General features: G+C 42.0%; 3 protein-coding genes across 5 annotated transcripts in view; all 3 read right to left on the reverse strand.

Moving 5' to 3' along the window:
- Nucleotides 1-6,708, reverse strand: part of LOC104134378 (tubulin alpha-8 chain) — a 7,620-nt gene extending 912 nt beyond the window's left edge. The window contains exons 1-4 of one of the 2 annotated variants that reach the window (XM_035903362.1): nt 6,634-6,708; nt 2,478-2,700; nt 1,620-1,768; nt 544-1,065 (exon numbers count right to left, since the gene is read on the reverse strand). In XM_035903362.1, the coding sequence (XP_035759255.1) occupies nt 544-1,065; nt 1,620-1,768; nt 2,478-2,700; nt 6,634-6,636 (897 nt within the window). In that variant the 5' untranslated portion in view covers nt 6,637-6,708. Of the gene's footprint in view, nt 1-543; nt 1,066-1,619; nt 1,769-2,477; nt 2,701-6,090; nt 6,158-6,633 lie in introns of those variants that run through there. The other variant, XM_009647911.2, reaches the window with a different exon arrangement.
- On the reverse strand, nt 2,676-14,146 carry LOC104134393 (tubulin alpha-8 chain). Of its 2 annotated transcripts, none has more exons than XM_035903364.1 (5): nt 13,933-14,059; nt 13,026-13,174; nt 12,132-12,620; nt 11,076-11,378; nt 2,676-2,700 (listed from the first exon to the last, which is right to left on the reverse strand). In XM_035903364.1, exons 1-4 carry the CDS (start codon nt 13,958-13,960, stop codon nt 11,085-11,087), a joined length of 960 nt encoding a protein of 319 aa, XP_035759257.1. In that variant the 5' UTR covers nt 13,961-14,059; the 3' UTR covers nt 2,676-2,700; nt 11,076-11,084. The 2 variants fall into 2 exon arrangements, with proteins under 2 accessions (XP_035759257.1, XP_035759258.1); XM_035903365.1 differs by lacking the exon at nt 2,676-2,700 and adding an exon at nt 6,918-7,006 and having other exon boundaries at nt 13,933-14,146.
- A 2,560-nt stretch (nt 14,147-16,706) lies between these two features.
- On the reverse strand, nt 16,707-22,007 carry PEX26 (peroxisomal biogenesis factor 26). The gene is made up of 5 exons (XM_035903366.1): nt 21,950-22,007; nt 21,632-21,772; nt 20,930-21,243; nt 20,123-20,269; nt 16,707-19,346 (listed from the first exon to the last, which is right to left on the reverse strand). The coding sequence occupies exons 2-5, from the start codon at nt 21,715-21,717 to the stop codon at nt 19,243-19,245; spliced, it is 651 nt and encodes a 216-aa protein (XP_035759259.1). The 5' UTR covers nt 21,718-21,772; nt 21,950-22,007; the 3' UTR covers nt 16,707-19,242.
- Nucleotides 22,008-22,351: the final 344 nt, after the last annotated feature.

The raw sequence follows: 22,351 nt of genomic DNA on the forward strand, positions 1-22,351 counted from the left end.
AACACCCCCACCTGTCTCAGCCTGTCCTCATAGGACAGGTGCTCCAGCCCCCGGATCATTTGTATGACAGATGTTTTTCCACTGCTAATGTCTGTAGTATTATTGAAATTATATTTCTCAACACTGCTATGTAGCCAGTGGAGAGAAGTTGTGTAATATTTCTGGGTGAGGGTGCTAACTGACAGGTTCCCTAATATCAGCATTTCCTTTATTAGTTGTGTTGGCTTTGGTATTTCGTTAGTTTTAGATGACGCTTCAGAGGGAACACTCACTGGCTTTTTCAAAATTCAGGTCTGAAATTAATACTTCTTTAGATTTTAACACAAATACACTTCAGATTTCCACTTACATAAATATTTAGGAGTCTGCATCAATGGGTTGTCCAAAGGAGAAAGGGCACATTTTATACACACACATCTTTCTTAGGTTTCCTCCTCTCAGAAGTGAGAAATGCGCAAGATCTAAAGCTTTAAATACAAGTTTTCCACTAGACTGAACTTGCCCTTTAAACATGAAAGAGAAGCTCATGGCAGTCATACTCACCTTGAAGCCTGTTGGACACCAGTCAACAAACTGGATAGTTCTCTTGGTCTTGATGGCAGCAATTGCTATGTTGATGTCTTTGGGAACTACGTCGCCACGGTAGAGCATGCAGCAGGCCATGTACTTCCCATGCCTTGGGTCACACTTCACCATCTGGTTGTTGGGCTCAAAGCAGGAGCTGGTGATTTCAGCCACCGAGAGCTGCTCGTGATACGCTCTGTCAGAGGAGATGATGGGGGCGTAGGTCAGGTTTCGGCGGCAGATATCATAGATGGCCTCATTATCCACCATGAAGGCACAGTCCGAGTGCTCCAGGGTGGTGTGCGTCGTCAGGATGGAATTGTAGGGCTCCACCACAGCAGTGGAGACCTGAGGGGCTGGGTAGATGGCAAACTCCAGTTTGGACTTCTTTCCATAATCCACAGAGAGGCGTTCCATCAGTAAGGAAGTAAAGCCAGAGCCGGTACCCCCACCAAAGCTGTGGAAGATCAGGAATCCTTGCAGACCGGAACAGGCATCAGTCTAGAAAACAAAAGAGAAAATGGAAGAATTGGGGCTGAAGAAGAATGAAAAGACTTTATCTACTACACGAGCTTACTCTGAGCTGAAGGTAATAGCAGTAATCAGCAATATACAGCATAGCTTTCACGTCAGGTTTTCTTGAGAAAGGGCTTGTGGTAATCCTATCCTTTGCTTCCTTCACTGGCTCAACTTAAGACATAAAGATCGGACTCTTACCTGTGGAGCTTCTCTCTCTCAACTTCACACTTCTTTTAGTTAGTCTAGCTGAAACCAGCAATGTAGAACTACGTAATCTGCCCTTCTATATCAGTATTGGTGCCCCAGAGTTGTGCTAATAATGAAGAATTACATATTCAGAACCACTTTTTAAGACGATCTGAAGGCATACAGGTAGGAAGCTGGGCTTCTCTCTCTTGGACTGGTAATGATGCCTCTGTATGTCTTGCAGTCTCTTTTCTGAACTGTTGGTCTCATCTGTAGTCAACAAGCTACCTGTTCTACACTTCTTTCTTCTGCAGAATCCAAACTGCTGTTTCAAAACTACTGGGACTTACCAGCTTACGGACACGATCAAGCACCATATCAATGCTTTCTTTGCCAATGGTGTAGTGGCCACGGGCATAGTTATTAGCTGCATCTTCCTTTCCAGTGATCAGCTGTTCTGGATGAAAAAGTTCCCGGAAGGTGCCAGCCCGCACTTCATCTGAGCAAGAAAGAGAAATTGTGAGAAGGTGCATGGCTGTGCTCCTGTGCCAACAAGTTCTGGTTGCTGTTGCCATTGATGCAAGCTTTCAGTCACTGGAGGTCTTGACCACAAACATCAGATGCTGACAGAGAAGGGAAAACTGTTTCCTATGCATTTTTAAATTGTTGCATTCTGTTGATTTGTGGCATAACTTGTATCCAGCCACAGAATTTCTTATCTTCTCTAGAACTTGGCAGTTGTACAGCCTTTACCCACAAGAAGACAAGTCAACAGAAAAAATGTGAAGAAAATCAGGTTCCCCCAGGTGCCCCAAGTTTTATAAATCCTTGTATTCCTGGAGGGAAACTGTCAGGCTCCCACTTTGGATCCAAATCAGAGAAAAGCAGAATTCGAATGGCAAAAATGTCACAATAAACAAAACCAAAAGTTAAATGTTTGTGCAAAGAGAAGTCATACAAACCATGTGTACTAGATACTCAACTGCTGAGGATCCTGCTGCACCTGTGTTTGTAACACCTATGGAGATTCATTGAGTCTTGACAGAATCTAGCATTCTGTGTCACAAGAAAATTAATTTTATGCTATCAGGTGGTAGACCAAGACACAAAGGGTGTGCTGCTTTGTACTGGTGGAGACTGGTGGACACCATGATGATATTAGGAAGAGTAAGCTCTTCTCCATTTTCCAGGTTTATTTCTATACTGACCTACTACAGTTGGTTCCAAGTCCACCATTACAGCGCGTGGCACACGCTTCCCAGTGACTGTTTCGTTGAAAAACGTGGTAAAAGAGTCATCGTAGTCGAGTTTATCGTGCAGATCCTTGAAGGTGCCGTCTGGCTGAATGCCATGCTCCAGGCAGAAGAGTTCCCAGCATGCGTTTCCTATCTGAACTCCAGCCTGGCCAACATGAATAGAGATGCACTCACGCTAAGGGGAGAGAACAGAGTCAGGGTCAGAAAAACCACTGCACATTACTCCTCCTTATTCCTAATGGTTACTTTTTCCCAGTGCATTGTTTTTTAAAAAAAAAAAAGGTGAATTGTCACTGTCAGCATTTCATTTGGTTGTTCAAGCCCATGACCACAATGAGACTGTACATATACACACCAGATACTGGGACAGTTCTTTAAAAAATCTTTGAGGTCTTTCTGCTGTAATACAAGGGTACATGAACACAGGCAGGAAAAAACCCAATTTCGGTTACACAAAACCCACCTTTCCTCTGGCAGATTGGCTCTGCTGAGGATCCCATCCCAAGTTAGTTTATTTTTATTCCTGGCTGGAACCTGACACAGCCATCTGGTACCCTTCAATCTTATGTAACCCAAGACAGGCGATGTCTTTTGATCCTTTTACCCTCTGATAGCAGGCTAGAGTGGAAACTTGGAAGAACTGCTTTAAGCAATATTCACCTCAGGAAATTATTTCAGATTCTGCTGGTTGAAACAAATGTTCCTTCAAGCTCCTGAGCAGCTATGAATTTTACATTGCAGGTCCACTGCATATACAGGCAGTATCACTGCAATATAGAGTGTTTATTTGCATAATTTTGAGCATAGTTCCTGGGGTAGCCAGGGACTTCAATGGAAAGAAAGCAATGTACGTAACACCAGGCTAAAATAGGCAGCTGCCAATTGCTCCAAAATCCTTTACACTTGCAATACAGGAGTATGAGAGACCTGGTGCTGGATTTCCTAAGTTCAGAAATAGAATTATAAAGCAGATACTTCTGAGTCAGTCTGGATGGTTACACTAGCTGTAGCGAAAGGCAGTTCTGTAAGGAGAGAGTGGTTTCAGACACATGGAGTTTTTCAGCCTGAGTTTCTGCTTTGGAGCAATTGTAATTACAGTCTTCTGGGCTCCATCTCTGTGATCTCTTTCACCCTGTCTATACTAGGGAGTAAGAAAAGGTCAGGTCATAGTACTGAACACTGGCCTGTGATCACCTGTGCTGATTGATAATTAGCACATGCTCTGGCACAGTTTTGGCTTATGCCAGTTCATACTTTTCCAGGCAATGCTGGGGCACCATCCAGAATGCAACTCATTTTCAAGAATGGTTTTCAGTGAGCAGCTCACTAACCACTGCCTAGCTCTAAGCATGAAGCAGGCCATGCCACCTGGCGCCAAGGCCAGAGAATGGTCCTTGCTCATTTTTATTTTGTAATATCTCATTTAGAGATATACAATTACTTAATATCAGATTTGGCCACTTAATCTTTTTTTTTTTTGCATTCTCTAACTTCTTGCCCTGCAAAATCATCCTGTGACCTGCGAGTGAAACGCATCTGCCCCAAAAACTAAATCCTTAGGCAGAATGTTTGAACAGCAGCATCTCTGGAGCAGTGTTTTCTTCACCATTGACATATGTTTACATTCTAGAAGCGCAGCTAAAGATATTTTTTCAGAAGCAAGTGGAATTGTAGCAGTCACCACTGCCCCAGTTAGTCATCCTCAGTTCAAATGAGTATGGAAAGCCAATTTAAATACTTCATTCAATGACATATATTATTTCTATTCAGTACTCATTTGTAAGTTGCTGACTCTGCGAATGCATACGCAGCACTGTGTGTAACATGCTTTCAAGTGTACTTGCACAGCCCTGCTTTTCTCAGTTGAGTTGTGCAAAAGTATCGTCCGAGTTGTTTGAGTGATGATATGTTGCCACGGAGTTGCAATCTGGAGGATTACTCAGGAGACACTGAAGGAATATTTAGGCTTAGAGAATACAGTTAATGATGATTTTGTACAGGACAGGCTCCTGGTTGTCTTTTAAATCCCAGTGTGAATCTGTAAGCCTGGCAGCAAGAAAAAAAAAAAAAAGCTTTTTCCTTTTAAACACAGCAGTGAGGACAGGTGACTCTTTAAAAGATTATCTTTTAGAGCAAAACTACAATTACACGTCAAGCAATACTTGGAACCTAAAGAGCTGCTTCACTCTGTTCCTCAGATCAGTAGAGGAATGGGTCTGTTTTTTCACAGATGGAACTAGTGAATGTTGCCTTAGAAAGTTAATATTGTAAAGCTTAGTATAGGACTACAGTTGAAGACTACAGAACTGGTTCCTTTCCTTTTAAACTGATCTTTCAGCTATGCTTGTTTGACGCAGTATCTCAAGCCTGTCTTTTGAGCCAGGCCTCTTGCTGTGACTCCTGCCTTCAACTCCCATCTTCTCCTACCTCAGGAGTAATTTGGAAATATTCTGATGAGGAGAGAAGGCAATAACAAGGAGATTTAAATTTTGCATGGTAAACAGTTTTAAAATACGTATCATACTTTTCATAGGGAAGAGTGTGGGCCTTCTTCAGAGTCACAGGCAGAGTAAACTGATCTCTACGTGGTATTTAAATTTGGAGCTTACTCCAAACTCATGTTTCATATCTCGTCACTAATGTACCAGGACCTTGCTTACAAACTGCAGACCTGACCTTTTATTTACCAAGAGACAGTAGAAAGGGCCAGGTCCTTTGTGAAACTAAACCTGGGACAGCTTTGATTCTATTAAAAAATCAGAATACTACCTGACTTAAGTATTTACTGTACAAAGGCAGACTTTAGTCTTCCAGATATTCCAAGCTATTCCCAAAACATACTTGCTACCCTAGGTCTGCCTTAAGGCATGGGGAGCCTGGGGAATTGTGTATCTTGCCTGCAATAATGAGTGCTCTCATTTTGGACCTGCAGCTGTACTGGCAGAAAATGACATAGTTCTCAGCACCAAAATAAGACTCAGTGCTAGACATAAATTGGGGTACAAGGTGAAATGGATTTTTCCCTTTCTAAGAGGTTTTGAGAGATTTCTACAAATTTATAATAAAGCCCCAAATCTTAAAAATGAAGGGCCTTTTTTACTTACTTAAATGCATACACATACGAAAACATTCATGAGCTCCAGAAATACACATGTATACACTGTATATAGCTATGAACAGTACAGCCACTGGGGCTAAATTAATTTAAAACAGACACAAAGGTAAGTAACTTTTTCCTTTAGTTTCCAAAAATAATTATTATCTCTTATGAAAATGAACCTGTGTTGAGAAAATACAGTCACAACAGAGACTACTAAAAAGCTAAGACTCAGCGTAATGCCACTAATTAAGAGACCCTTTGAAGACAGCTTTGGTTCACCATGCCTTACAGCTCCAGTGAGATTTTCTGACACTCCGTTCCCATCCTCTCATGTGGTAATCGGTGCGTGAGATCAGGGGTTTGTGTCGCAAACCGCTGATAACAACGTCAGATCCCCCTGCCTCCCCTCGCCCACAGTCCCCGTGCTCCCCATATGACTGGTGTTCCCACGTCCCCCCTCCTTACCATGGTGTCTCCAGTGGCGTTTCCTTCCCTTTCGGCTCAGTGGTGGCAGGGCTTCGCAGGAGCCCGGCTCTGGGCTGCAGGGCGGGAGGCAGCCCGGGCTCAGCACCCGGCACCTGCTGCTGAGCTTCAGTGTCACAGGGCAGTGGGGAAGAGCTCAGAGATGCGGTGGTTCTGCCGGCTGCACCGTGGCCTCCTGCCCTCCCCGCCACCCGCCTGTGCAAAATCATCCAGACAGGCAGGGCTCACATATATCCCAGATTTCAAATTTAGTCCCGCCTGGTCTGGTGTGCTTATTAAATCTGAGTGTGGCCATGTAACACGCCGCACACTATACTTTCTAACACCTGAGTATTATCCATGTGTATCACCTACAAGACACGTACCATCCCAATTCCCTGTCCTGCCAGTGCATACATGTGTAGACGAAAATCACTCCTAAATTCCAATACAGAAGACCAAGAGGGCATGAGAAAGCAAATGAATGAAAAGGAGGAGGATAGAAGACATACCAAAACCAGAGAATTGGAAAGTAAATGTAATTACCATTCTGAAATGTGCTCTACCAGGGCTCTTAAATGCTGGCCTGACTTCTTTCTGTCCTTACTCCAGCTGCCTCTCTATTAATGTTTTCAATTTACTTCTGTTGCTTCTCTTTCTGTGTACAGTCATCTGGGCTGTCGGCAGTATGGGGCAATATTCAGTACAGAGTCTAACTAACTCGTCTGTCCAAACACAGAAAGAAATCTGATTCTTATTGCAGTGCTTATTGCAAGAGATACCTGAAGGCATCACACAAATGTTCTCACACCAAATTAGAGCAGTTGCCTCCACCATTTTATTGTTTGCTCCTTCTGCATTAGCTCAGCATTGGAAAGCAGCAGCTTCTCTCATGGAGAAATCTTCGTGTTTGCAACTCCTAGGTAACAAAGAGGAAGACACACTTAAATGCTTGAATCTGAGTATTATGTATCCCCAGACTTTAGAACTACACTGTTTATGATTATGTTTAATGTGTAGAAATTTAAATATACAATTCCTATTTTAGGTTACTCTACTTTGACATGAGTATATTAATATATATTGAGTATATTAATAGATTGTTCTGCCACTATTGGCAACCAGCATCTAAGGATCTTCTCCTTGAACTAATGCCTACATTTTAACAATGTGAAGTAGTTCATACCATTTTTTATAAACTCACATTTACTTTGGCATAGTCTTCATTTTGCTGATCTTTACATAAACCTGCAAATAGTTACTCTTTGATGTTGGCTAGGAAAAGCTAACACTATTCTTCACAGAAGAAGAATTCCCATGATCATTTCTGTCTGCTGCTTTGTTTAAGCTATCTAAGTCCCATGTTTCTCCAGCAAACCATGAGATCATTGCTTTGAGGCTCAGGAATAGGTTTTCTAGTGTTCTTCCAGTGGAACTGGTAACATTCCAGCCAAGCTCTGGTGTTATGGACAATTTGAAATGTTAAAGCTCATGGCTCCACCAGATGTGGAGCTCTGCATAGAGAATCACCTCAGGAAAAAGTCTCACAGCAAATACTTCGAGCCGTCCACCACCCAAATCCTCTTAGGCACTCTTTTGAGTCAACATGTCAGATCTAGCAGCCCCAAAACCTGAAAGAGCTCTGTGAATTACTAAATTATTTGTGACTTAGTCCATTGCTGCATTTTCTCTGCTCTTCCATTGCCCCTCCTCCTCTCTTCTGAAATAGGCAGTGAGAGCACCTCTGGGAGTTAATCACTCCTCTCTCCACCCCACTCAAACTCAACTGTCCCAGGACCCATAGACTCACCAATGTTACGGTGCCACACTGAACAGAGTCTGGGTCATGTCTCACCAGTCAAAAACTTCCAGGGAACAGGGAGTGACGGAGTCTTGAGCAGTGTCCCTGGCTGATGGGAGTGCAATGGATATGTCCCTTCTCTCTAGAATCAACTGAGCTTGAAGAGCCTAGGGATGACCCAGGTTACTGATTTTACCTTTCTCACAGGCACATAGCGAAGGTGGCAGCCTTTGAAGACCTACTTTACACCAAAGACAGTGTTTGACCTGCTCTGCCTTGAGATAGCCCATGAACTGAAGTGCTGGAAGCATGGGGAAAATCTTTTTAGTAGGGCCAGCTGTGACAGGACAAAGGGTAATGGTTTTATACTAAAACAGGGTAGGTTTAGATACAAGGAAGAAATTCTTTACAATGAAGGTGGTGAAACACTGGAACGGGTTGCCCAGAGAGGTAGTGGAGGCCCCACCCCTGGAAACATTCAAGACCAGGTTGGACGGGGCTCTGAGCAACCTGATCTAGTTAGCGGTGTCCCTGCTCACTGCAGGGGGGTTGGACTAGATGACCTCTAAAGGTCCCTTCCAACCCAAAACATTCTATGTTTCCATGATTCTATATGTGCTGGTCTGGGGTGATGGCCAGACACGGACGTAAAAGCCCTAAGGAAGACCTGGCCAAACTTTTTCATGAGGTTTCCTTATGTTGCTCTGTCCATCTGTGTTACAGGTGCTTAGGCAGAAAACCCTCAGCCTAGATTTAGAAGGTAACCTGAAAGCACTGTGTTGGACTGTGCTCTCTGGTACCGGTGAGTTTTGTTGACTCCAGAGTCGGCCTCTAGACTCTACTCCATAGAGACATGAGGCAGATACAGCCTGGGCTGGGATTCTTGGAAAGAAAATAACCTTGCTCAACACTGGCATTCAGCCTGCACGGGCAGATGGTGAGCTTGCAGGGGCAGTCACTCAACGTCTCTGTCCTGCATGGAACAGGCTTGAGACATGCCCTGCAAGGGGAGGGTTGACAGCGGCCTGGTCGAGGCCTGCCTACTTCAGCTTTTACCTTGCAACACTGGTAGACGCTGACAAGAGCTAAATAGGGCTGATTATAAAAAGCTCCGCCATGGAGTCCTAAGGTGTGCAAATAAATGAATTTGGCATGAGTGCTGGAGTGGAGTGGCTTTGCTGGTACTGCCGGAGGGCCTGGGAACAGCCCATGCTCCTCGGGGTGATGCACAGCCTGCATGCAACTGGGATGGTCTGGACACGCCCGGAGAGCTTCTCATGTGCACATGGACTGGATGCTGTGCCACAGGTGCCCTCCAGAGCAACCCAACAGAGCAGAGGAGTTGTGTGTTATTATCTCCACTTGTTTATGATACTATCAAAATCAGCCTCTTGGAAGGATTTTTAAAAAATCCTTAAGGTGGCCATACAAAACCTAAACCCTCTTTCTCTATTTAAAAATAGACACATTTCTGAAAATAGCATTTTTGAATAATCTAGAGCTTAGAAGTACTGCCCACCAGATCTTAGGCCAAGAGAACCACCAAGTCCTGGGATCTATCAGTTCTGTTCTGACTAAAGACCAAAATATTCAAACAGGCAAATGAAGGACATTTAACTTCATCTCCTCTACGAGATGTACATCACTCCCTACAGATTGGTTGGTTATTAAGTGACCCACCAGCAGTGGCAGAATCGTGGACTATTTTAGAACAGTAATGTGCCATCTTACAAAACAGTGCACTCCTAAGATGTTCTTTAGTGATCATAAAGAAAACCCTTTTGCTTTTAATTTCGTGTGTGGAAGTCTTTGCATCTCCAACACGTTATGATACCTTCCTATGTTAGGTGAATGAAGATAAAAATGCTTCCCTGTGGCCCCTGTAGAGCTACATTCTGAAATTCTGTTGCCACCTACTGGCAGAATTGACATCATCTCATTTCAGGTATTTCTGAAATCCCAAAGGCTAGTATTTCAGTACCTACATAAAACTGCTATATTGATCAAATACTGTCTTTCAGGCATTACCCCGGAAACAGAGAACTGTGCTATGTATTTTTAAAATTACTTTTAAATAAAGAAAAATTAATTACATGTTGGGATACAGTTTCAAGAGAGTTATTTCCTTTTTGGTAAGAATTATCATATATGGAATTCCTCTATATATGTTAAAAATTATAGAATTAGATCTGGACTTGCAGAATTACCTCCTTTAGTATAGCAAGTTCAGAACTGGAGTTTCTAATATAAAGACCAGCCATTCATTTTGCAGATAAAAAGACCATCTACATCAGCGATGTTTCTGGATGTGCCTGCTTTTCTTTATGATCTTTTAGTGAACCTAATAAAAACAGATGTACTGGAAAGGGGACAATGCTCCTCAAGAGTTTGGGCAAAACATAATGCATTTCTGTAGTCTGCCTGGGGATGTATACCATGAGTATGTTTCAGTAAAAATGTGATTTTTTTTAAAAAAGAAATCTATGAAAGATCTATAGTAAATCCAGCATTAAAATAAGTCATAGATGATGTTCATTTAGCAGTTACAACACAACTGTCAGCATACTTGTGCCCCCAGAGCAATCCAGTTATGATTGTTACACAGTTGCTGCACAAGCATAGTGTGCTCTAAACTTCTGCTGAAGCTAAGAGTACCTAAATTGTGCCCTGACTCATGGCAGCTGGCGAAATCACACCTTCTAGCCACCCTGCACTGTGGATTTTGTAGAAGCAAGGGTACTAGGACAAGCTGTATGTTCTTGGCACCAACAGAGTACTCACCAACAGCTTTACAAACATCACTGTGTTTTGAATTAGTACAAAATAAAGACTGAGCACTGTAAGTAACTTCTCCTTTCATAGTGTCTGTAGCAATTATGTGGGACATTTTGAAGCACAAGTTCCTCAAATAATATTACAGTTACACGACTGTATGTGTGTATTGAATAAATGACAGTATAGATGACAGATCCTTTCAGATATATCAGCAAAAAATAAGAACCCTGTCACCCTCTGAGGTAAAGTAACTAATTATTAGCTGGTCACATATCCTGCATTTACTGACTTGTGATCTCATAGTGGAAAACTCATCTTGTTTATGGTCTACTGAGACAGCAATGGACTTGGTGTGTGTGAGACAAGCAGAAATGCAGCCACATGAAAAAAAGAGACATGGAGACAATCTTACAGAGGAATTTTAAGGTTCCTCTCCCTCATTTTCTTCTTCAAATGAGTCAGTTCCCACTTCTTCGTAGTCCTTCTCCAGAGCAGACAGGTCTTCTCGGGCCTCTGTGAATTCTTCTTCCTCCATGCCTTCACTAACATACCAATGCACAAAAGCTCTCTTGGCATACATCAGATCAAACTTGTGATCGAGCCTTGCCCAGGCATCTGCAATGGCCGTGGTGTTGCTCAGCATGCAGACTGCTCTCTCAACCTGGGCTAGGTCTCCTCCTGGTGTAATTGTAGGAGGCTGATAGTTGATCCCAACCTGCAAATAACAATAGAAAGGATGGAGGAATAAAAAGAGTTATGAGAAAAGGGAAAAAAATAGATAATAAACAGGTTAAGAAAATTGTAAAAGCACTGAAAAGGGAGGAAAAGAGGTAGGGAAAAGCCCAAATCACATCAGTGTTAAGTCTAATGTCATTCAAGCTACCTTTTTGTGTGCATGTCAATTCCTAACCCTCACTCAAGGAAAAAAAAAAAAATATGGAGACCAACAAGAACGGGACTCCAAATGAAGAAAAACGTATAAAAATATTTCAGTATGCATGTAAAAGTTGGGGACAATGAAGAAAAACATCTCTTTGCAGAGATGTAGAAACATTTAACTTGCCAGCAATGAATTATGATAACTTTGGTGGGGTTTTTTGTTTGGTTGGTTTGGTTTTCTAAATCTCATGAAGTGTACTCTCAAGTGTCTCAGTGTCTTCAGAGTATACGCCTTAGCCTGATCTTTCTTACAAAATTTCTTTAAACTTGAAGTCTTATAGGGTTGACATTCTCCTGTTACTGAATATAGAAATACTGCATATGCTTCCACTTACATAAATATTTAGGAGTCTGCATCAATGGGTTGTCCAAAGGAGAAAGGGCACATTTTGTACACACACATCTTTCTTAGGTTTCCTCCTCTCAGAAGTGAGAAATGTGCAAGATCTAAAGCTTTAAATACAAGTTTTCCACTAGACTGAACTTGCCCTTTAAACATGAAAGAGAAACTCATGGCAGCCATACTCACCTTGAAGCCTGTTGGACACCAGTCAACAAACTGGATAGTTCTCTTGGTCTTGATGGCAGCAATTGCTATGTTGATGTCTTTGGGAACTACGTCGCCACGGTAGAGCATGCAGCAGGCCATGTACTTCCCATGCCTTGGGTCACACTTCACCATCTGGTTGTTGGGCTCAGCGATGAGGCGGTGCAGATTAGTGTAAGTGGGGCGCTCAATGCCCAGGTTTCGGCGGCAGATATCATAGATGGCCTCATTATCCACCATGAAGGCACAGTCCGAGTGCTCCAGGGTGGTGTGCGTCGTCAGGATGGAATTGTAGGGCTCCACCACAGCAGTGGAGACCTGAGGGGCTGGGTAGATGGCAAACTCCAGTTTGGACTTCTTTCCATAATCCATGGAGAGGCGTTCCATCAGTAAGGAAGTAAAGCCAGAGCCGGTACCTCCACCAAAGCTGTGGAAGATCAGGAATCCTTGCAGCCCGGAACAGGCATCAGCCTGAAAGCCAACAGGAAAAGTGAAAGAATAAGTGAACATATCTTTAAATTACACCCTCAAATAGAGTCAGCAACACCCCCACCCAGTGCACAGCACAAAAGTCAGCAGTTTTCCCAGAAAATTCTCAGTCTCTTTTCCCCTGTAAGTCTCAGGCTAGACTATCAATAGAGCAATATTGATTTTTACTCTTAAAATAATAATGCTATAGAAATATTTGAGGGTTTCCATTTAAGTCTTCCATTCATATGAAAACTAAGATGGGACATCCAGAACCTGCATTTCTCTGTTCTGAGCCAATGACAATAGTAAAAGCAGAATGAGAGCCACCATAAAAATAAAATGTATATGGTGATTATTTTCCCTCCCACTCGCCTAAGGTCTTGCTTCTGATGTAATAGTGCATACCAGCTTGCGGATACGATCTAATGTCATGTCAATTTTGTCTTTGCCAATAGAGTAGTGGCCACGTGCATAATTATTTGCTGCATCTTCCTTTCCAGTGATCAGCTGTTCTGGATGGAAAAGCTGCCGGTAGGTGCCAGTCCGCACTTCATCTGAACAAGAGAGAAAAATCATAGGCTTGGAAGAGATAACTCACCAAGGCTGATAATGTTTGTAAAACAAATGGAGCATTTTATGTTGGCAGAAAATGGTATGGAAGATCTGTATGTTGAAAAACAAAGTACAGAGGTGAGGAGTATCATCTGAGATGTTCTCCGTTTTGGAAAAACTCCAAGTGTGAGTTGCTATGTTATACAAATGGATTCATTTATCAAATAAAATTTCAGCTCTATATACTGATCAGATGAAGATCCATCAGAACCTTCAGGGGTATTACTGGAAAAAAAGAGGAGATTTGCAAGAGTAAAATAGTGGTTTCCCCTGAAAATGTCAGGACACTTCTGTTGTCTCATTCTTCATGCTCCTTTACTACATCTGAACATGAGGAAAGCATTTTCCATCAGTTAGTAAAGGAAAAATAATACCACAAAAAAAGACAAGAAAGGAATCTCTTTAAGCATGCTAAACTGTACTCACAACCAGTGGTGGTTTAAATAATAGTAAAATTTTGATTTTATTAATTATTAGTAGAACATCGGTGACAAGAGTGCAGTCCAGTTTTCATCTTTTCATTGAGAACAACAGAGCTTTTAGTAAGACCTGGTATTAAAAACTTAAAATCTGTATGTTTTGCCCGCATATTGGGATCATCCCTAATGGTAAGGGAATTGTCCTGCTATTCAGTGATCTGAACTTTGGCATCCAGAAGAGTTAATTCATTTCTATTTTCCAAGATTAGACCTATACTGACCTATTACAGTTTGTTCCAAGTCCACCATAATAGCCTGGGGCACATATTTTCTAGAGCTTGTCTCTCTGAAGAATGTGGCAAAAGAGTCATCATTGCTGGGTTGGTCGATGAAGGTGCCATTTGGCTGAATGCCGTGCTCCAGACAGAAGAGTTCCCAACATGCATTGCCGATTTGAACTCCGGCTTGGCCAATGTGAACAGAGATGCACTCACGCTGAAAGGGGAGGACAAGGGAAATGGTGAGAAGAACCAGTGAATATCCTAAGAGTCTATAAGCTGATCTTACCTGAAACCCCAAATCAACCAATGATTACAAAATTTTCCACAAGACTGGAATTAACGGAAAATATTCTGACATTTATTTACAAATAGGAAGAAAAGTATTTTGCTGTGTGTAGGAACAAACAATCGCAACAGCTAGAGATTTACAGCCATGCCTACACATGGTGTACAGTACGCGGGATCTATGTGCAAGTGCACATAAGCCCACACAGATAGAAAAATGTGTATAGGTACACAAAGTAAACAACAGTAGGTCCTCGCTAAGGAATATGAGCCAAGTCCAGTTATCCAGGACAAGACACAGCTATGCTGTCTTATTGATATATAGATAAATAAAAGGGGATCTCTCAATCTTCTGTTGAACATGGGTGTTTTACAGGTGGAAAACAGCTTTGTAGAAATTAAAGGAACAAGAATTAAAATGCCTTTAGTACCTTAATTAATTTCAACCACTGATTGTTTCGGCCCATTCTCTGGGTATGTTTAATTTAATGTAACATGTGAAGAGTAAACTTGATACTCAAGAGGACTCGGTATCCTTGACATGCTAGACTAACTAAATCATACATACACTTCTGTAATCATGGCTGTTCAGTCAATAACCAGTTTCTAAAGTGTTTATTACTGTGTCATGCATATTGCTTAATAGCAGAAATCTGAAACACAAAATGTATCATAGTCTAAAACAAAAAGAAGCACGTCTCCTTCCGTAGATTGCTATGCAGGCTCCCAATTATTGTGAATTTAAAGGGTTCTCTGAAAAACACTCTTGTTGGACATGGTCTATTTGAATACAAATCTTTTAGCAGATGATTCCCATCCAGTCTAACAGAGTATCTAGGGAAATGTCCACATTTCTTTGCTCTTAGTTTTAATACTCACAAGCTAGTAGGAAAAGGCCATTAATACAGGGTTGAATATACTGTATTCAACATAGATCCAGAGTAGGTTCTACCCAAAAACGAAAAATAAGTTCCAACCCCATCCTTCTTTTTCTGCATATGAATTCCCTTATAATAAATTTATTAACACAAATGTAGCTGTACATATTGGACTTTAAATTTATTTACCAAGAAGCTAATACAATAGTTCGTTTGTACACTGTAAGCAACATTTGTTGCTGCCAAAATGAAGCAAAAAAAGTCACTTGAACCTTCCTACCTTCCCTCAGATCTTGACCAGAGTAGGGGGAAGCAGAAGGCCAACATAAAATATTCTGAATCTTTTCTTACCATGGTTTCTCCTGTGTGCTTCCCTTCTTGACTGGTGGCAGCAGCTTTGGTTACTGATGTTTCTAGTGTTGTATAAGCAACCTGGTGCGAGGTGGCAGGGCACCCGCACCTTGCTGGCAGGGGCCCCGCAGCATCACAGCGTAGGCAGGAGAGGTCATAATCTCTCCCAGGCAACCGTCCCATTCCACCCACTCACCTGTTACACCAGCAGCCTGCTTTCACCCATGTACAGGACCCAGCCCTAAAGTCTGTTCTTAAGCAGTGTCTTCCCAGTTAATTCTCCAAGCTAAACCTTGGTAAAAAAAAAAAAAAAATTACAACTGGTATTAGTAACCAGAATTTTAACACATACAGAGCGTCTTCACAGGACACTTCCTTAGAATTCTAACAACTCGTGAATATGCTACTGATAATTCATTTAAAATATTATTAACCATTTCAGAATGTTTTCATTTACACTTTCAAAAGGCGGGTTCACTTTTAAATGGCATCTTCCTGACAAAGACTACTGTAGATCAATGGTGGACACGGAGTTAACTTGCCTACATTCCACTGATTGAAATGAATTGGGGAACAGGTTGGACTTACAAGGAATTCCACTTGACTGACTCTTTGATCATCTATAGACAAGGTACACGGGATTATCTTCTTGTCTCCTGGTGCTAAGGCACCAAATCTTGTCTTTCTGCCAGCCATTCCTTATCTTTGTGACCTCTGTTCATCTGATTATAGACAACCATTCCTCAGCCTTTCAGCTGCCTACAACGTGGGCCAATACAAGTTTTTCATATCTAGCAACAACACAGCAAAACAAAAAAAGCAGAACTATAATTTGCTCTTATATCTGGAGTTACTAGCAGAAAGTTCATATACACATATACACACACACACACATTGTCTCTGACAAGGCTGAAACAGCAGGATCCCCATGGCTATGTCTTTTCCCTCCATGATATAATGAACGTGCAGAGAAATACACAGCTAAAGATAAATACCAGGTACTTTATTCTTGGTAGTACTGGTCTTGGCCATCCCAAGGTACACAGAGACACTTACATATTTAAAAAAAAAAAAAAAAATGCTGGATCTTTCACAGAAAGTGATTACCAGTCTCTGAACTCCTATGAAAATGCAGACTTACACCCTACCAACATGATCAGTTGATTCAATCTCAGATTCACACTGAGCAAGTCCTCTACTTAATTCAAATACACCTATACAATGAGGACATGTAGTGAAACATTTCCAGAAATTAATTATTTGAAAACTGTAGAGTATCAACACATTAAACACAAAACTTTTCATATACTTAATCACAGTATAAATAAGCAACTCTACAAAGAGGTAAATCAGTATTCACTTTATTGTGAAAATTAAATATTGCAGTATTGCAAAAAAACCCCAATAGCTTATTTCTGCCTTTTTGCCCTCTCATAAGGAATTAAATACTATACAAATGTAAAATCAGTAGTACTCAAAAGAAGTGAAGGTTACCAACCTACACTTAAAATCAAGTTGAATATTCAAGTCCTGGTAAACGAGTAGCTATGACATTTAACAGCATTCTAACCATAATGTATGGCCTGCTCTGCCCACTGGTCCCAACCTCCAAAACCGCATCTCTGCCATCTAACTAAAAATGTTAATAGAAAACTAGAGCAAAAATTGGTTGTTACCTAAACAGCCAGTTTGGTGAGAATTTGGCCTGCCTTTAGACTGAAGTTTGCTATTTGATTAACTGGCTTACAAAGGACTTAAAAGTCAGGCCTTGCAAAGTAGGGAGCCAGTAGACACAACCTAGTCATTTCTTGAAAGAGCTCAACTCAGCAGAGCTTCTGTTTTATTCTAGCTGGTTTCCCATCAATTGTTGCTTGCAGAGTTGTAACTACACTTACAGTCGGATTACAGGAACCATTTAGCAATATTAAGAGCAGCTCCTCCCTATGTGCACAAAGTATGTAAGAAATAACTTTCTAATATGGTGAAGCATTATGTACTACTTATCCTGGTGTAAAGTCCTAGCAGAGACAAAAACTTTGGGGAGGGATATGGGATTGTTTTGGTTTTTCCTCTTGAGACAACTAGGCAAGGTCATTACTGCATTCATGAATGACCGGCCCCACTTCATCTGACACTAATATTGCAGTATTTCTCTATTGAGATAGTTCAAGAAGAAATAGACACAGAACTATTTTTAGCAGTGAAGATGCAGACTGTTTTCAGTGTCCTGGTAGATAGCAAAGCAACAGATCACACACAGTTTGAAGGCACCAACAGGCTGCTATCCATGGGAAGAAAACAGAAATAGCCACCACCTCAGTATACGGCTATTGCTAGAGACAAAGGAACAACCTGAGGGGGACTACTGTTGTAAGACACCACACCAGTATCTGTAATGGCTAATTTTCACAGGTTTGGTGTGGGGGATAAATCTGCCCTTCAAAAAGGCTGTTTTATTCAACATTTTGTAGTTTAGGCTGATGTCAGTCAGCCTGCATCCTTTTGGCACGGATGCTGAGATGGTGGCTACTAGTTTGCCACAAAGGCTCCTTGCCTTTAACTTGTCCTCTCCAGTTCGCTCCAGTGAAAGCAATATTTAAGTAGGTCAGTGCTCTCTCCTTTGGAATTTACTCTTCGTCGATCAATGATAGGTGGATGGATGGAGAAGAAATGAATGTTCTACCCCAAACCTCCAATTTCTGCCCCAAGTGGTTGGAAATGGAGTCAGTCTGGTGACAGGTCTTCTGCAAAGATAATAGTTTCCTTGCCACAGATCTGGGGAAGGTGATGGGATCTCGGAGAAATATCTCTTTCTACCTATTAATGCACTTCTGTTCTGAATGATAGAGCATCGCTAAATGGCTCCCATGTAACCCAAGACTTTAGATACTGGGGGCGGGGGGGGCAATTCTAGACATACAGAGACTCTTTGACATCTACATAAAAAAAAAAAAGAAAGAGTAAAACAACGCAACAACCTCAGTTGTTCAACTAGACAATAACGTAGAATATAGTTAAAAAAATAAGTCTATTTCCTTACCACCACCACGTGTTCCTAAGAATTACTATGCATTAGGCAAGCATGAAATGCTGTAACTTGCATTTAAGAAGAGTAGGTGCAGCACAATAGTCTCTGTAGCCCGCCATTTTGGCCTTCTGGCTTAAATATGACTAAAATCAAGAGCGCCTATATAAGGAGGCATCAGTCACAACAGAAACCATGGCCTTCAAAATGCAATAGGCTTCACTTTGTCCAGTGTTTTTCTTCCACACACTTGTCCTAAATCCCATGCTGCAGGAACTGGGCTTTTCAGACGTCTTCAGGCAAAACAGAATATTCCCCTAATTACTGGTACTCTCTTGCCTTTTACAGTCATGCCTCCAGGAACATTATTTCACTTGTTCAGAGAACAGCATTTGCAAGGATGAAACTTTCTTCCACAGTTCATAACTGGCTACACAACCCTCACTCAAGAGCTACATCCAAAGCAAAGTGTTTTAAAAGGAGGATTCTTATTCAGCTGTAGATGATGGAAGGGGTAGCTTTACACTGGTATTGGACAGAACAGTGCTGTAGAGCCAAGCAAAATGTCAGGAATACTTGGCGTGGTTTCAAAATTCATACACCACCATTCCCTGTCCGAAAAACAAAGGTATTGCCACACAGGAATTCACAGGTGGTCATCTCAATTAGGACACGGATTTCAACAGTCCTTGAAGAGCCCGATAACATCCTCAAGACAAGCTGACACTTTTACAGCAGCAGAGAAAAAATGCATTCTGTGACAGAAGACACTTAGTCTTGAATTGGAGGCCTATGGATTGGAGAAAATACAGCTGCCCAAGCCTGTCGGGAGAGCTGGACCAGTTTGTAAATGCATGGCAGTGATGTGGGAGAAGCTGCAGAACAAAACAAAAAGCAAAAGAGCCTTTCATTATAAAAGGTGAAACTAAGATACACTGAACACAGTAAGAAAGAACTAATCCCAACTAGAGTTAATTGAAACCTAGTTGTCTTACTTCCTTCTGTTTGGTTCACTACTTGGGCCTTCACCCAGGGCGCTGCTCCCATCCCTAGCAAGCCGCCTTCAGTATCTTCCAATGGACTATTTGCAGAACAGCTATGGAGCATCTGCCACCCAGCAGAAGGGAAACACCCATCCCATCCCCTCCATGCCCCAGCTGCCACCTCTACATCATGGGACCAGCCCATTCTTCCGCAACAGCATCAGCCATCGCTAGTGAAACTCCAGCATAAGCAGATCAAATGTATGACTACATTGCTGCCCTGGGCAACTCTCTGCTTTCCTGACAGGGCAGCCTGTCAGGCATTCACTCTTGCAGGAGACATTCACCTTGTAGCACCTCAAGTTGACTGAGGCAGAGGCTGAGTCTAGGACAGCTCAGCCTGCCTCTCTCAGTCTGTACCTTGCCTGTTGGAAAGAGCTGAGGACAGAATAACTGTTTTCAGAAAACTGGCTTTTGTAGAGCTACATCTTTCTACATGGATTGCAACTGGAAACATTAGAAACAAGCCTAACAGTAAGTTCCTAGTCACCCCATTTTTGTGTCTCCCAAAGACAAGACAATTACACGGACCAAATCTATTAAAAACAACTATTTTCTTCCCTGTGACCATAAGATTTCCTATTTTTTAAATTCCATTAATACTGTACCTGGGTCTAATCTCACCACCACCAGGTACAGCAGAAAAGTAGCCAAGAGCATCTTTTTGTAAGGAAGTAAATAGAAGTGGCTTGACATGGACCTCAGTGCTCTACGTAGCAATGTCAACATGGTCAAGAGCTTTTGAGACAGAGCACCTACAAGAACAGAAAGGCTGTTAAGGAAAAGTAAAATGAAAAAAATTTTCACATAGATACAGATAATAAGAAACTAAGATACTAAAGTACAACTGTTTCTAGTTTGACTGCATGCGAGTTGGACTGTTTGGTTTTCGGGTTTTTTTTGTAATAGGGAACAGAGAAACCACAGTAGTGCTGGTTTCTCTCCTGGGAGATAATGTCAAGTGATTTGCAGTTCTGGAGGAGAAGCAGTACTTTAAATGCCAGACATGCCTTGTTCTACATGGGCTCGACTGTAAATGGAGATGAAACAGAGAGTACACAGAGCCAACAAAATATACCCTTGAAGGATTGCTAGGTACTTTTAGTTTCCCTTTTGTACCTTTTTTAAAAAAAAACCAAAACAAAACATTTATTCTGAAGTGCTTTTGAACCTGGAAAATAATTCTCATCTCTTGACATCAGCAAAGACTAAATATGCTTTGTAATTGTCAGCAAATGGATCACTAAGTCTTCCATTTCCTTCTGCACTACACAACAGGACTTCCTCGTGGCTGGTTTGTCATGACAATATTCTTAGTATGCAGTTAATACTTGCTACCCTTTGTTAGTAAGGAACCTACTAACTTGCAAAATTAAAAAAAGAAGCAGAACACAAACAAGAGAGGGAAAGCCTACCCAAAACAGTTTCTGTTGCTGCATCTTGCTGCTCTTCAGCAACCAAGCGCATCTCTTCCTGTTGAGTCCACTGACATCGGCTTTCACAAATGGTCCCAAGAAATGCTAGCTGCTGCTCGCTGTCAAAAACATCACAGCCACGTACAAGCTCTTCTGCCTCTTCAAACCGGCCAAGCGGAAGCAACACATGCAACAGATAGAGCTCCAGCAGTGAACTGTATTCGGGGAGGCTCTTATTGGTTTGGTCTCTCAGCCAGCTACTGCCAACCTCCAGCATCACCTGGGGCTCTCTCACTTTGCTGTATAACAGAATACTGGAATAGAAAAAAGAAATATTAGAAAACTCTTAAGTTTTTTTAAAAGTCAAGATCATTGACAATTACTACCCACAAGCAGCTACCGTGAAGGCGTGTATCAGGGTCTACATTTGCAACACAGAGAGACTTCTGAGGTGGACAACAGATGCAGCCACTGATGTTACTTTCTCAGCATCGCCCTCTTTTGCACTTCATCACTGTGAAGCAATCTGCTGGCATGCAGCACGCTCCAGCATGCACAGGTGGAGAGCAGGCCTGTCCCAGGATCCACTTTCATCCTCAAGCCACGCAAAGTGAAAATATCACGCAATATTCATGTCTGGCCTGCTATTAAATCTCACTTACACAAGCCCTGTGTATCTGACAGCCACAGACAGACACTCACCACAGCTCCAGAACTTTTGGAGGCAGATGTTCCGGGACATGGTAATACTGTAGGACCCAAGACAGAACTTCTCTCCACCGGTTCATCTCAGCCAGTGCCTGAATCCCCACAACACAAAGGGAGCATTTCACTTCTGCAGAACTGGTAATGAAGAGACACCTAAATAAGCACTTCTTAGAACCATGTTTCCCCTTGCATCCCTTCCAGCAAGCTGCAGCCTAGCCTAGGTACTCTACAGTTCTCTGGCAGCTGCTTCCCCTCCTTTCCCTCTCCTCACCCCTGACAAAAAGGCAAATTCAACCCCCTGAGAAGACGCACCGTGCCTGTATCTCTAGGAGGACGCAAGGAAGGCTCCTAAGCACACCTCGCTTCCTCCAAACACGCACGGATTCCTTCATATGAAGCATGTGAATAAAGACAAGCTGTTATCAAAGAGCAGCCAAAGCCAAGCTGGGTTTTAAATGGTTACTAACCCGCTTTTTAGTGACAAGCTCCACCCTCCATTAATTTAGACAATTAAGAAAAAGCTAAGCAAAACCACAGCAAAGACCATCGGTATGAATCCTGCCATTCATACAGATGGTATTTATAGTCGAACATAAGAAGTTCCTAACCCCCCGCCAAAATAACCCAGTTTATTAGACCCCAAAAGCCCTCTATTTAAAAAAAAAAAAACCAAACAAAAAAAACCAACCACAAGAAGGGCAGGCGCGGCCTGCG

Source organism: Egretta garzetta, unplaced genomic scaffold (assembly GCF_000687185.1).
Source record: "Egretta garzetta isolate BGI_Z169 unplaced genomic scaffold, ASM68718v1 scaffold511, whole genome shotgun sequence".
Lineage (NCBI taxonomy): Eukaryota > Metazoa > Chordata > Aves > Pelecaniformes > Ardeidae > Egretta > Egretta garzetta.

Coding starts and splice junctions, on each gene's coding strand:
- PEX26 (XM_035903366.1), bottom strand. CDS start 21,717: ATGAACCGGTGGAGAGAAGTTCTGTCTTGGGTCCTACAGTATTACCAT. Junction 20,270..20,929: donor AGCAACAGAAACTGTTTTGG/GTAGGCTTTCCC, acceptor CTGTTCTTGTAG/GTGCTCTGTCTCAAAAGCTC. Junction 19,347..20,122: donor GGTGGTGAGATTAGACCCAG/GTACAGTATTAA, acceptor TTTGTTCTGCAG/CTTCTCCCACATCACTGCCA.
- LOC104134393 (XM_035903364.1), bottom strand. CDS start 13,960: ATGGTGGACTTGGAACAAACTGTAATAG. Junction 13,175..13,932: donor CTTGGAACAAACTGTAATAG/GTCAGTATAGGT, acceptor TCTCTTGTTCAG/ATGAAGTGCGGACTGGCACC. Junction 11,379..12,131: donor GGTGTCCAACAGGCTTCAAG/GTGAGTATGGCT, acceptor TGTTATTTGCAG/GTTGGGATCAACTATCAGCC.